Below are 13,271 nucleotides of genomic sequence, written 5' to 3' on the forward strand. Positions count from 1 at the left end.
ATCTCTGACATCAGGGCTAATGTGAACCTGAGAGGTGATTGGCTTTCCAAACTGTAAATAAAACCCCCGTTATCAGTCTCACTTTAAATCCAAGTATTGTTTTAATGTGGACTTTGGAGTCAGAATAAAGTCACCTTTCACTGAGCATTTTCTCTTACATAAGTCTTTGTGATGGCTTTAAGCTGGAGGGAGAGAACGAGAGCAATCGAGCTGCTTTGCATGGCTTGTTTAAAATCACAGACAGTGAATAGACGCTGAATTTGCAAGTTAGGTCACCATTCAAATGAACTGAAATTAGGCCACTACAGAAACTCTGTTGCTGCAGGGATTTAATGCTTGTGTTTTCAGGTTTGTCCAGTCTGGAGTTCACAAGAAGCCAAATTGTTGAATTATTACTGTTGTTTTTCACCCATATCACTTTTTTCAATAACAATAATACACTGTGTCAGTCTCTGTTTTCTCATATTTAAAATTATGTTACATAATGAACAAAATAAAACTGTAACGACACATTTAACTGTTTAAAAAACGTGTTTAGTAAATAAATGTTTTGTTAATAGTTTAGTTAACAAAGTTTAATGTTTAGTTATTGATCACTGAACGGCCAAAATCAAACATAAATAAATAAGTATTAATAATGATTCAATTCAATTCAATTTTATTTATATAGCGCCAAATCACAACAAAAGTCGCCTCGAGGCGCTTCATAGATACAGAGAAAAACCCAACAATCATATGACCCCCTATGAGCAACCTTTTTATACATTTGATGAGATAATGATATCTTATCAAATGTATAAAATATAACAGATGGACATAAAATGTGACGTTAATTGGTGTCTGGTGTTTCCGCCAGTTCCTTTCTGTGCCCCGCTCATGTATTGAGCCACATGCCTGTTCATCTTAGCCGATATGATGCCCGCCAGGAGCTTCCATGTGGTACTGAGGCAGGTTATTGGCTGGTAGTTGGATGGGACTGGTCCCTTCTGGGGATCCTCAGGGATCTTGTGCCTCTTTTATTAGCAGTTGGTTCCTTTGTGCAGTTAGCTTCTTCAGCTAGCAGGAGTGAATCATGTCGGGGGCCTGTCCGACTCTTCATACTGGAGACCCTTTCTGGGATGTCTGCCACTGTAATGGTTACTATAAACCCTGTTCAGGAAGGTTGCTGTGGTCTTAGATCTACTAATCGCTGAGGTCTCACTCAATGACTTCAACACACCAGTTGTTGGGCTTGGTACCACATCTCGGGTGGGGGTGATGATCTCCCTCCTGACCTGACATCCTGGCTCCCCCTTGCTGTAGCATTTGTGTTGTACCTCATCAATCTCCAGCTGTGATAGCAGTTGCTTCTTCCGAATGCTGGAACACTGAGTTACTAGTTCTTTCACCGTTGGTCTAGATGTTGGGCATCAAAAAGTCCAGAGGTCCCACATCCTCTTCATTTAACCCTTTCTGTTGGGGTTAATTGCATAGTGGCATTCCAACAGCGCCATGTTCTCATCCCATGTCCACGTCTGAGCTTCTTGTTCCACTAGCCCATTTCTCATCATTTCATCGTCTCATTTCAACAAATTTCATTTTTTAAGTTTTTTTAAACAATAAATTTAAGTTTAGAATTCAAAATTTCCTATTTGTGGATATAAAACTTTGGATTAATGTTCTGATTCTTTTCCCCTCAATTTTGTGCATGAATTTAAACATGCAAAGCATTAAGTGCAAAGAAATAGCATACTTACAATAGTGTGCTTGGATAATAGAGTAATAAGTATATAGGAAAGCATGAAATAAACAAATAAAGAGAGATATAAATGAGATGTAGACACAGAACCAGAATAATTTAAATACATTTTTAAAGAAATTGGAGCACATTTGTTACAACTGTGTCAAATGTTTTTATTTTAACAGGCTTGCAGGTAATAACTGTCTAGATAGATAGATGTAGATTTCCTTTTCTGAAGGTAAACTACATTTATGTTTATTTAACTGTGCAAGAAATATCATGAGACCTTTTTTTTAACAAATGACTGACCCATAACAAGAAATGGCCAACATTTTCCAGGTATTCTTCCACATTTTTCATGGGCTACTCTTAGTTTGGGAACAACTGACCTTAAGTAAAGTGACACTACCGCCCTCTAGCGACAGTCTCATTAGTTGCACCAATCAGGGGCCACGACGATTCACCAATCCAAATGCAGCTATCGACATGGCAACATCGCCTCCTCCTATTGGCTCTCTTTCTCCTAACGTGTCATAAACAGGAAAGCTCCGGATGGTGATGATAATCCTGGATATAAACCGGAATATAATCGTATAATGAAGCCCTGAATGGTCGGAAACGTTTTTAAAAAGAAAAGGAAATAATGGAGGTGAGATTAAATTTAGTTTTTTTTCCGAGCTGGCTTTAAAAACTAGCCTGCGAGCTAACGCTAGCTAGCTGACACAGTCAAAAGTCCACTTAAGTGACAGAGAAATGAACACTTTACACTGAGTTTAAGTTAGCAAAGAAAACAGTCTGTCCTATGACATTTTTTAAGATACTTATTCACAATGTCTTCCTAACGGTTTAATGTGATATTGTCCTTTACGTTAGTTAAATAAGGTGTAAATAACAAAATCTATTGGCTGTCTCCCTTCAGCGGAACATTCAGAACCTTCCCATCGACATACAGACCAGCAAACTTTTAGGTAAGACAAAAACACGCACATTTAAAACAAGCACTTGCTTTTCTATGTGTTCCTCTGCAGCTGAGCTACAAGCAGCTAATACAGCCCTGTAGTCCTTTAGCCTGCTGGCTGAAACAGATGTTACAGACGTAAACTTGCTCTGTGTGGTTGCAGACTGGCTGGTGGATCGGAGGCACTGTAACCTGAAATGGCAAAGTGCAGTGAAGGTGATCAGGGAGAAGATCAATGCTGCCATCCAGGACATGCCGGAGAACGAGGAGATCAAGGCGCTCCTCTCCGGCTCTTGTAGGTCCCCTACAACTCAATACACCCACCCATCCTTCCACTTCTCTGAGAGATGAATCTATTATGGACCCAGCAGGCTATTTAGCACCATTTCTACTCTTCTCAGGGACTCCCCTTTCCAACCAGATATAGGTTTTGGGTTACTTTATAATCATCAATGCAGGCTTAAACCCCACTTCACAACTTTATTAATGTTTTTTTTTTCTTGTTGTTATCATTATTCTTATTTTAAGGTGGTGTTACAACCCTGCTAATGACTGCAACAAAGTGGAGACTAACATTGGAGTTTTTTAATGGTCTTATTTTAAAATACTGTCTAATCTAAGCTAATAATGGTAGTCAGGAGAGCATCACAGGGTTTAGCAATAAGTGCTGTCCCTCCCAAGCCAACCTCAGGCATGCTTTTGCACAACTTTTGGACAACTAGCAGTTAACCTCAGGCAACTCCCAAAGACTCTTGCACTGCTACTGCAACACCAGCAGGGGTTGCAGAGGAGCATGGCTTTGGTGTTTATTGTATTTTAAGCAGCTGTTAATATGCACTGCTTTTAAATCTTCATCTGTTTCTGTGCTTTGTTTACTTTCACTGACAGACATTCACTACTTTCACTGCTTGAGGATCGTGGAGATCCTGAAGGGAACTGAGGCTTCCTCCAAGAACATCTTTGGCAGATACTCATCACAGAGGATGAAGGTGAGAGGATTCATACATGTCAATGTCACATGTTAAGGGGATTTTTTTTATTTGGGTTTTCTGCTGTAAAACTTTCTCCCTTGTGGTTTTGTTTTCATAGGACTGGCAGGAGATTGTGTCTCTTTATGAAGCAGATAATGTCTATTTGGGTAAGTGTGTTAGGAAAATAAGGGAAAGACATATCAATATGTCTTCTTTATAGTATAAAAACACCTGTGAACACAGCTACGTATCTTTGGCTCCTTTGAAAATAAATCTTAAAATATCTTTAATTCATATTTACTGACAGTATGGATGAGTTTTAAGTGTTTTTTGTCTTCTTAATGTGCAAATTTCCATCTCTCAGTGCTGCTATTTTTGTCCCATTTAAACATTTAGGTCGTGAAATGCGACTGTGTACAAACATGTGTTAATGCTTTATAGTTCAGCTAAGACTTTCATGCTGTTTAATATGCTTTAAACCAGTTAGCAATGAGATAATGTATCTGGTTAACCTAATTATTGTAGCTTATGCCTAAAAGAATGTCTTAAATATAGGGACCCCTGTACTTGGGTCCAGGTGGGAAATTGGTTTAGGCCCAGTTGGATGCTGACCTTGTAACATACTGGTGGAAAAGGCAAAGAAGACGAGTCTACTTGTTTACACAAAGTGCTTATGAGACCGTTTGTTGTCACTTTATGTCATATTGTCTATTTTTATTTTTTTAGCTTGTTTATTTTGTAGGGACAATAAACAAGGCATATATTTGACCTAAAAGCTCACTTTCATCTGTAGTTTTTAGACAGATGAACCGGATCAGTAAATATAAAAGCATTCTTTAGTGCAAATAAATTTCAACCATGTTAACCAAAGTTCATTTTCACACAGTTTGCTGTCTGCAGAACTGCGACTCTTTCAACCGCGTTTTCTGATGTTCTGTGGTCACAAATTTCACAACTCTGCTGCCTTAACAGAAAAACAGTTTAATCATCATTAATCATTGGGGACTAAAATGTAAAACTTTCCATGTACAGATTGCTTATATAGCAGCACGAAGCAAGTCCAAGAGAACTTCTTTAAATTCCAGAGCTCTATGTGCACCTTCTAATGATCAAGTTTCCCAAGTAGGACCTCGTGGATGTACAAAGTCTAACACGTGAATATCAAATACAGCTGATGTAGAGGAATATAGAAGTCACTTCACTATGGTTAGAAAACTTTAAATTAGCAGCTAAAACTGACATCTAGCAACATGAACCACCTTATATTTTGTCTTGGTGATTATTTTTAACTTTACTTTAAAAGAGTGTATTTTCACCATAGACTGTATGTAATTGGTGGCTGTAGCGGAGTCGCCCCCTGCTGGATGGAAAGAATGCAGCATTAAAGCACTTCCCATTGCTGTTTCAGATCTTGAAGCTATGCTGTATCTGTTATACAGTCTGTGGTTTTTGGTGTATTTTTCCAGCCCTTAAATTTAGTCTAAGATATGTTAAAGTTCCTGAAGTCTTGATTTAAGTCAAGATTTAACTTGCTTATACCTGTAGGCTCCCTCTTTTAAAGCAGGAAGGTTATAAGTGTTAATTTTGCTGCTGCATTTGTGTAGCTTAGGATATCGACCACAAAATCCAGCTGAAGAAACAAAATAATTGCATGTGCTGAATGATAAAAAATGTGTTTGTGTGTCCCAGTGGAGTTGGCCAGCTTGCTGAGCCGCAACGTGAGCTACGAAGGCCCGGCTCTGAGGAGGCAGCTGGCCAAAGCTCAGCAGCTGCAGCAGGAGCTGAGCAGGCGGGAGGTGGAGTGCCAGAGCTCAGCTGCAGACTTGAGGGAACGCTACTATGCTGCCTGCAAACAGTATGGCATCACAGTACGTGCAAGAACGTGCACACCTCTAGGAGAATATTCAGACACAAACACTCAGAGTTACGCATTTTATTAACTGATTGATGCGAATGTGAACAGAAAGCAGTAACCTTAGGCGGGGGCCTCACCCTGTAAGGCCATGAATGTAAGAACAAAGATTTTAAACTCAAATCTAAACTTCACAGGAAGCTGGTGGAAAAGCTTTAACAATCGTGTGCTATGTGAGGATTTCTGAGCCTTTGATTGACTTATTTGCTTCTTACAGGGTGAAAATGTTCCTCGAGAGCTTCAGGCTCTGGTGAAGGACTTGCCAGCGGTTCTTGACGAAGTCGGGAAGGATGCTGCGAGGCTCGAAGAGCAAATACAACTTTATGCTGCCTTTACAAACTTTGTCTGTGACTGGTGAGTAAGGGATACAGTAGAGATGCCATGTTATGGGGGAAAAAAAACATAATTTCTGTTATTTTGGGCAATATTGAAATCTTAAGTATTTAAAATTGGTTAGTTACAAACTTAACAAATGGTTAAAAACTTTTCACGGGGAATCTCCTTGAACTTTAAATGTCGTTCAAACTGAAAACAAGTTAATAATTGAGTTATAAAAGGTGGGCCATTCTGTGAAGAGTGAGCCAAAAACAGATGGGATGAGAGACAATCTGAGTTAAAAAGACAAAGCCGGCTGCAGGCAACTGTTAATGATCCTTCAAGTTTCATGATCCTAACTCGTTCAAGATAGACCAGGTTGTCCAAAGGCTCACTCATGAGTTAAAGCAGCTCCTTTGCTAATCAGAGGTAAAGTGGTTGACTCTTCCAGTCCACATGTTGATGTGTGCTTGGACCAAAAAAGCATGAAAGGCCTTTATAAATGCATCTGTGACTGGGCAACTGCAGCTTTCAGTGTAAAAACTTTGTGTTTTCATAATATTGGAAGCTAAATTATTTTCAGTTGTAACTGAAATCCAGTTTATCATCCAGACTTAAAATATTATGTTTTGTTTTGTCGCAGTTTCACTCAAATGTATATTTTTGCAGATACAGCTCAAACATCGGTGTATATCCATTAGAGCAGTTCACAAAAAACTAAGAAAGTAAACTTGAAAGAAACACTTTCTGTTCTGTTTAACTACATAAACCATAGATAATGTTTGTGCTGGGTCACATGAGCTCACATGTTGTCATTTGTAGGTCTGAGCCAGTACTCCCTATGCTGACATTTGCCCAAAAAAGAGGGAATGCAACATTTTATGAGTGGAGAACGGGGAAAGTCCCCACAGTTGTTGAAAGGCCAGTTGTGGGTGAATCACCACCTGATACCATCACAGAGGACACGGTTAGTTTTACTGCATGTGTATTCTTGTTGTTGTGCTCATATAATTAAAACTAGTAAGAACCATTCATTATTCTATCTTAATGCAGTTCACTATGTAAACTGGGCCATAATTGAAATTATCAGTAAATGCCTGCATGTTTCAAAGTGATTCCAAATGTCCACTCACAGCAGGAGTCCTTTCTTACCGCTGTTTTTGCTTCGTCTTCTAAAATCTGTTTTAGATCGACTGGGGCGACTTTGGCAAAGTATCAGATTCCCTGGGTGTGAGTTCAGGCATCACAGCCGAGGATGGAATAGACTGGGGAATCAGCCTGGAGCCGAACTCCAAGGTAGGGCGTCTGAACACGTCTGCGTTGCATCCTTTTCTCTAAAACAATGATATATGATATAGTGATTTTTTTTTAAAGGTACATCCTCATCTTAAACCAGCTGCAGTGCCTGAATTTTGCAGCAGAAATTCAGTGTGTGTGAAAACATGTTAGCAAGCTGATTAACACCAAATAGGTCACAAGTTAACATACAAATGGCCAAAAATAACTGGCTAAAACTACAAGGTAAATTGTACATATGAAGCCTGGTAAAATAATAACAACAATAATAATGAAAACTTTTTTTCATTGTGTAGGTTCCACTAAAGCAAAGTTGCTTGCTCGCTATTGTCCCCCTTATGTGCAGCAATTTGCAACATAATTTGTGCCATTACGGCATGCAACTCCAGCTCTTTGGCACAACCAATGGTGTGGAAAATTGCATCTCCACAGTCTATCAGTGCAGGGTCCTGCAAGTGAACAGAACCAGTAGAGAGGTTTGGGAGTGGGGTGGGGGGTTCAAGAAAATTAGAAAAAAATTGAAAATAAAAGACACTTTTTTTGTTTTTGTTTGAGTGACGCACTACCAGGTATATTTTTCCCTGCAGAGACACAATTAATTTCAGGAGACTGCAGTGAGTGACGTATACAATGTTGTGGTGATGTATTGTGTTGCAACATCGGTGTGTGTAGGAAGTGGCCATTGAGTCAAGCATAACCTCAGATTAATGGATAAATGGTCAAAATAGATATCTTACTGTATAGTTGCTTGGAATATACAGGCGCTATGAATGAATGGTCAAAAACATTGCACCATAAAATATTAAAAACGCTTTAATGGCATTTTTGTTAACTTTTAATAAAGTCAAATTAAATTTGGTTTGTTTTTTTGTTCTTTCATTATAATTGTTAATGCTTGATAATACATTTTGTTCTGTTTGGTGCAATCTCTCAGGTTCTGAAGGGAATATGCCAGAAAAAGTTTGAGAACTGCTGGATAAAGTAAAAGTATATGGTTACATGATTGCGGAACTACAGAATATATTGGGTGAAAATGTCTAAAAGTACTGTAGAGCTATGCCAGGCAGAAAAAGCTGTAATAAACCACAGTGTTGATTACTTTTTGGGAGAAGGTAGTCAGTTGAGTAATGGGAGGTAAAAGGCTGAACTATTCTCTCTCCGTCTCCCTCATCAGGACCCCGGGGCAGGCGGTATCGACTGGGGTGACAGCGCAGAAGCTCCCATTGAAATTGAAATTGTGGATGTGGGCACAGACTGTGAGAAACTTTTTTTTTTCCCCCTTCTAATCCTTTTTATGTTTGCAGCTGTCACATGCTCAGCTGCTGAAATGTCCATTTGCTAAAAAAGACTCATTTTATTTTGAAGGCCCTGAGGGAGTGGCGAGGGGTGAAGATGCTCTAACTATACTGGAAAACCCTCAGTCACGCAGCCGGTTCATTGACGAGTTGATGGAGGTAAAGACTACAGTCATTCGATCTCAAATTACTTCAAGAAGACCCACATATATTTGTATATAGCCTAATGATATAAAGCTATAGGCAGAACACACAAGTGGAGCATTAAGCAGCTTAGAGGGAGAGTGTGTTGTTAAAAACGTTTTGTTTTACTCCAAACACACCAGGTTTGCTGGTGTGTTTGGAGTGAATGATAGTGAAAAGCATTTAACAGCATCAGTTTTAACTTTCAGACAAAAACGTGTAAGGTAACAGTTCCACAGACTGACACGGAGGACATTTTGTAATTTTTTATTTTATTTGTATTTGTATGGTTTTAGTCTTTTGTTGTTGTTTATATTTATTGCAGTTTTTAAAAACTAAAATTTTGAAGGATAGAAGGAGTGACCTTTCAGTGACTAGCTAAGTGTTGCTCAGTTTTTTAGGTTGAACATTTGTATTTTAACTTAAGGTTGTGTGATGATTGTAAAATGTTCTGGACAAAATTATTGATGATGAAAATTTGTAAATATCATTTAGTCCCACAGGTCTCCTCACTAAGCCATTAAATCTATTTAAATTAAGGAAAAAGGTCTAATTGAACTGCTTAGTTTCAGATAGAAGTGCCGGGGAAATGCTTTTGGGGTTTTTTCTTGGCCACCCAAAAAGTTAGGAACACCCTGTTCCTGGAAGGTTAAAGCTTATGTCGTCTACAGGTTTTGTTGGAACACAACTGTGCGAGGGTCCACAAGCCAGTGTATGTGTAATGCTGGTCCCGAGCCCAGATAAATGGGAAGGGTTGTGTCAGAAAGAGCATCTGGCATAAAATCTTGGCCAAAATCAAACATGTGGATCATGAAGAATGAGATTTCCATACTGGATCAGTCAGAGCCCAGGTTAACGAAGACCACCTTCAGTGCTGAATGTTCGTCAGAGTGCTGGTGAAAGCTTTGCTACTGTTGGCGAATGCAAAGGAAGAGGAAAGGGGGAAGGCATGTTAGGAGGCAGCGAGAGAGAAGGAAAGGCAGGGAGTGTGGAGGGTGAGAGGAGGGACTGTAAATGTTGGGATGACGCAAGAAAAATCTTGATGTCTGAAACATGACTGTAGCCACCAAAGGTATTTCTGCCATTAGGCTACAAATAAAGTACGCCATAGTCTTATGACTTCACCATCACCTCCTGCATTCACTTTGATGACGACTTATCTGCAGTCTTATTTAGCCATTTGCCAGTAAGCATCTTCTCTAGTACACATAATATATTAACCAGTGAGCTATTTACATGTGTTTCATGTTGTGGAACAAAAGGTAAAATGTCCAAGGTTTGCGTTAACAGCCAAACTCAAGAGTTGACTCAGTTTTTAGCAGTCAATCCATGTAGTTGTGTGCACCATACTTATTATTTAATCCAAATCAAAACATTTTATTCCCAAGGCCATCAGAGCAGCACACATCTATCTGTACTTTTAATTAAGTGGGTACAGGGGGTGTCTGAAGCCTGCCTCATTTGATTTTTGTCTGGAGGCAGAGCACACTGCAAACAGGTTGCAGTAATTCACATGTTTTAGGTACTACTGAACATGAATAATAGTGCAGTAAAGTGTAATGTAGTATTCAAAGTATAACTTCAGATTTGAAGAATCTCCTTGTGTGTCTCTTCTCTGTAGCAGTGGCTAAGTAAGAATAAAGACACAGCTGCAGCTGAAAATTGCTGGTGTATGTAATTCAAATGCCTTTAAGAAGGTTATTTCAGATTGTAGAAACATACATATGTTGGCAGGTAAGCAATCCAGTCAGGACGAAGTAAACCAAGAAGAAAGAAAACAAGAAAGCTGAATAAAGTAGCTGCAGTGTGTTATCAAGGTGAAGGCTTTGAGACCACTAACAAGCAGCCTGACGTTCTTGTGAGCACAGCGGCTACATGTCATTATAAAGTTTTAGATAAGCTCAAAAGAGATGGCAACAAAGCTGCAAGAATGAAGTTAAAATGGTGAAAAAAGAACGCCAAGATTGAGGTCAAACAGTTTCTAGTTGTAGCACTGAATCAAGACGAATGCATAGCAACAGTGAAATGCAGAGGCGGCCACTTTATACTCCAGATGAAGTGAAAAGGATTGGAATTGGGTCATGGTTTCGGTGTTTGGTACTAGTCAGGAGTGTCTCTGCTGCATGGTTAAACAGCTGCTGGTGCGATAAGGAAGACCTCTGCACAGAGAGAACTGCAGAAATTCAGGAAAGAGGCAATAAAGGCAGATGGTGTGATTTCATAATCTTTTACGTGGATTAAATAGAAAAATCTGGTCCTGATAAATGTTTAGCTGATATGGTCTTATGCATTCAGACATAACAGAAGATTAGGATCTCAGTTTAACAATATTTCACCTGAAGGAATGCTCCCACTGTTGAGGTGCAATTGCATTTTTTACTGTGATATTTATATATAAGTGTTTGAATGCCAGATTTGGTTTTCTGTCACTAACGCATGACTCTGGCTTCATTTGTTGGTGCAGCTGGAGGTGTTCCTGACTCAGCGTCTGAGTGAGATGAGAGAAGAGGGCGATGTGGTAGCTATGAGCCAGTTCCAGCAGGCCCCCTCGGTCATCCAAGGCCAAACCTGCGAACACATCCAGGCGATGCTGTCTGAGGTGCAGGACCTTCTGGGGAGGCTCACCTCTCTCCGGATGCAGCACCTGTTCATGATTCACGCCTCTCCACGGTATGATGGTCGCCAGAATATCAGCATGATCACCACTGAGCTCTATTTCAGGAAACAATGTGAATACATAACCTTGTTGTAAAATAACACACATAAGATGAAGAACTATCATTTCAAACTTCTCTTTTAGCACTTTATTGTGACTTTTGTATATAATAGCTTAACAAGTTTATAGCTTAGAGCAAGGGTGGGGAACTCCAGGCCTTGAGGGCCGGTGTCCTGCAGGTTTTAGATCTCACCCTGCGTCACCACACCTGAATCAAATGATTAGTTCATTACCAGGCCTCTGGAGAACTTCAAGACATGTTGAGGAGGTCGTTTAACCATTTAAATCACCCGTGTTGGATCAAGGACACATCTAAACCCTGCAGGACGCCGGCCGTTGAGACCTGGAGTTCCCCATCCCTGTGCTTATTTCAGAAAGTGAAAGTTAGAATTTGTGCCACAAAATCTGGAGTTTCTGTACTCTTAAGGATCCCCTTTCTCCAATCAGACCCAGAAAAAACCTTTGCAGATAAACAATTGCAAGCCTGATATTACCTTGACATTCATGTCTGTGGTTAGTGTGATTAGCTCTGTGATTCATTTCTACCATAACTGGCTGTGATTTAAGAGACAGTTAACTTTTATTATTCTGTCTCTCTTCTGTAGAAGGGAAATTAAAGTATAGAATGCTTAATTAATTGCCTTGTAGCAGGTCCTTTTTTATGTAAAGTACACTGACAATACATTTTATTCTGTATAAATAATATAAGCTACTTTGAGCTGCTCACTTATTCACAGCGGGTAGCTCTGCATATTTGATTTGGCAGATTTTTACACCAGATGCCCTTCCTGACACAAACCCCTCTGTGACTCCTTGTGGGCTCAAACTGGGGCTCTTTTGCTTGTTAGGCAAATAAGTTAACCGCTACAATACAGAGCCACTTATTCAGTATAAATGACATAAATCATTTCTATCATGAGCATCAGTCTTTAAATAAAGTGGAAAAACCCCTTTGTATGCATCAGAAATGTTGCACCTTTTGTTCATTATTTTTAATGTGATGTGCGTGTTCAGGTATGTTGAGCGCGTGTCAGAGATGCTGAGACAGAAAATGAAGCAGGCTGACATTCTGGTGCTGAAAGGAGCCACAATGGCAGAGAAGAGGCAGGAAGCCCTGCAGGAGCAGTCCAGGCTGGAGCCTCGTGTTGACCTGCTGGCAGGATGCACCCGGGAACTCCAGAAGCTGGTACAGCATTATTTTTTGTATTTGTTTCTGTTGGCACGGTGGATAATTTACTAACTATGTCAAATGAGGAGGCTGCAGGAAGCAGAAAATACTGAAAACTGTCATTGTGAGATCTCTGTTTAAATATGAGCAGACACATAAAGGTATTCATATTCTATGTGACATGGAAACGGTACAAATTCTAAGTGTTACGCCGACAATGTTCTCAGAAGTAACTGATGATTGTTATGTTTGTTTTCACAGATCGAGGCAGACATTTCAAAGCGATACCACAACAGGCCTGTGAACCTGATGGGGGTTAATATTTAGTGAACTTCAGACAGTCACTGAAAATATTTTGTCATGATCTACAACAGAAATTAAAAAAGTGATATTTAATGTAAACTTTTGTTGGGGTTTTTTTTTTTTGTTCTTTGCGTTTTTGTATAACTGCTGTAGAGATAAAGAAACAAACAATGTTGAAAATACTAAAACGTGATAAAAATAACTTGTGTATTGTTAGGATTGGTTTAAAACCAGGGAATAAAACTGGATTTTAAGCAGGTTTCAAGTTTTGATGCCCCTGTATTAAAACAAAATATATTACTGTCCAAGAGTCCGGAGCCACCACTCATTTCTTTATATTTCGCTTCCAAGAAACCTGATTTTCTTGAAATTTTTCTAAAGTGGACCTCTGAAGTTTTTCTTTGGACATTGACTGCTTTTTCACTCATTTTCAG

General features: G+C 39.4%; 1 protein-coding gene across 1 annotated transcript; it reads left to right on the top strand.

Annotated features, from left to right (window-relative positions):
* Positions 1 to 2,208: 2,208 nt before the first annotated feature.
* cdk5rap3 (CDK5 regulatory subunit associated protein 3) lies at positions 2,209 to 13,085 on the top strand. Its single transcript, XM_080872393.1, has 14 exons — positions 2,209 to 2,369; positions 2,640 to 2,688; positions 2,842 to 2,973; positions 3,567 to 3,667; positions 3,768 to 3,816; positions 5,339 to 5,517; positions 5,779 to 5,915; positions 6,699 to 6,843; positions 7,065 to 7,172; positions 8,347 to 8,428; positions 8,538 to 8,626; positions 11,115 to 11,320; positions 12,381 to 12,552; positions 12,796 to 13,085. The coding sequence occupies exons 1-14, from the start codon at positions 2,364 to 2,366 to the stop codon at positions 12,859 to 12,861; spliced, it is 1,521 nt and encodes a 506-aa protein (XP_080728519.1). The 5' UTR covers positions 2,209 to 2,363; the 3' UTR covers positions 12,862 to 13,085.
* Positions 13,086 to 13,271: the final 186 nt, after the last annotated feature.

Source organism: Rhamphochromis sp. 'chilingali' (genome assembly GCF_963969265.1).
Source record: "Rhamphochromis sp. 'chilingali' genome assembly, chromosome: 22".
In the NCBI taxonomy this organism is placed as follows: domain Eukaryota; kingdom Metazoa; phylum Chordata; class Actinopteri; order Cichliformes; family Cichlidae; genus Rhamphochromis; species Rhamphochromis sp. 'chilingali'.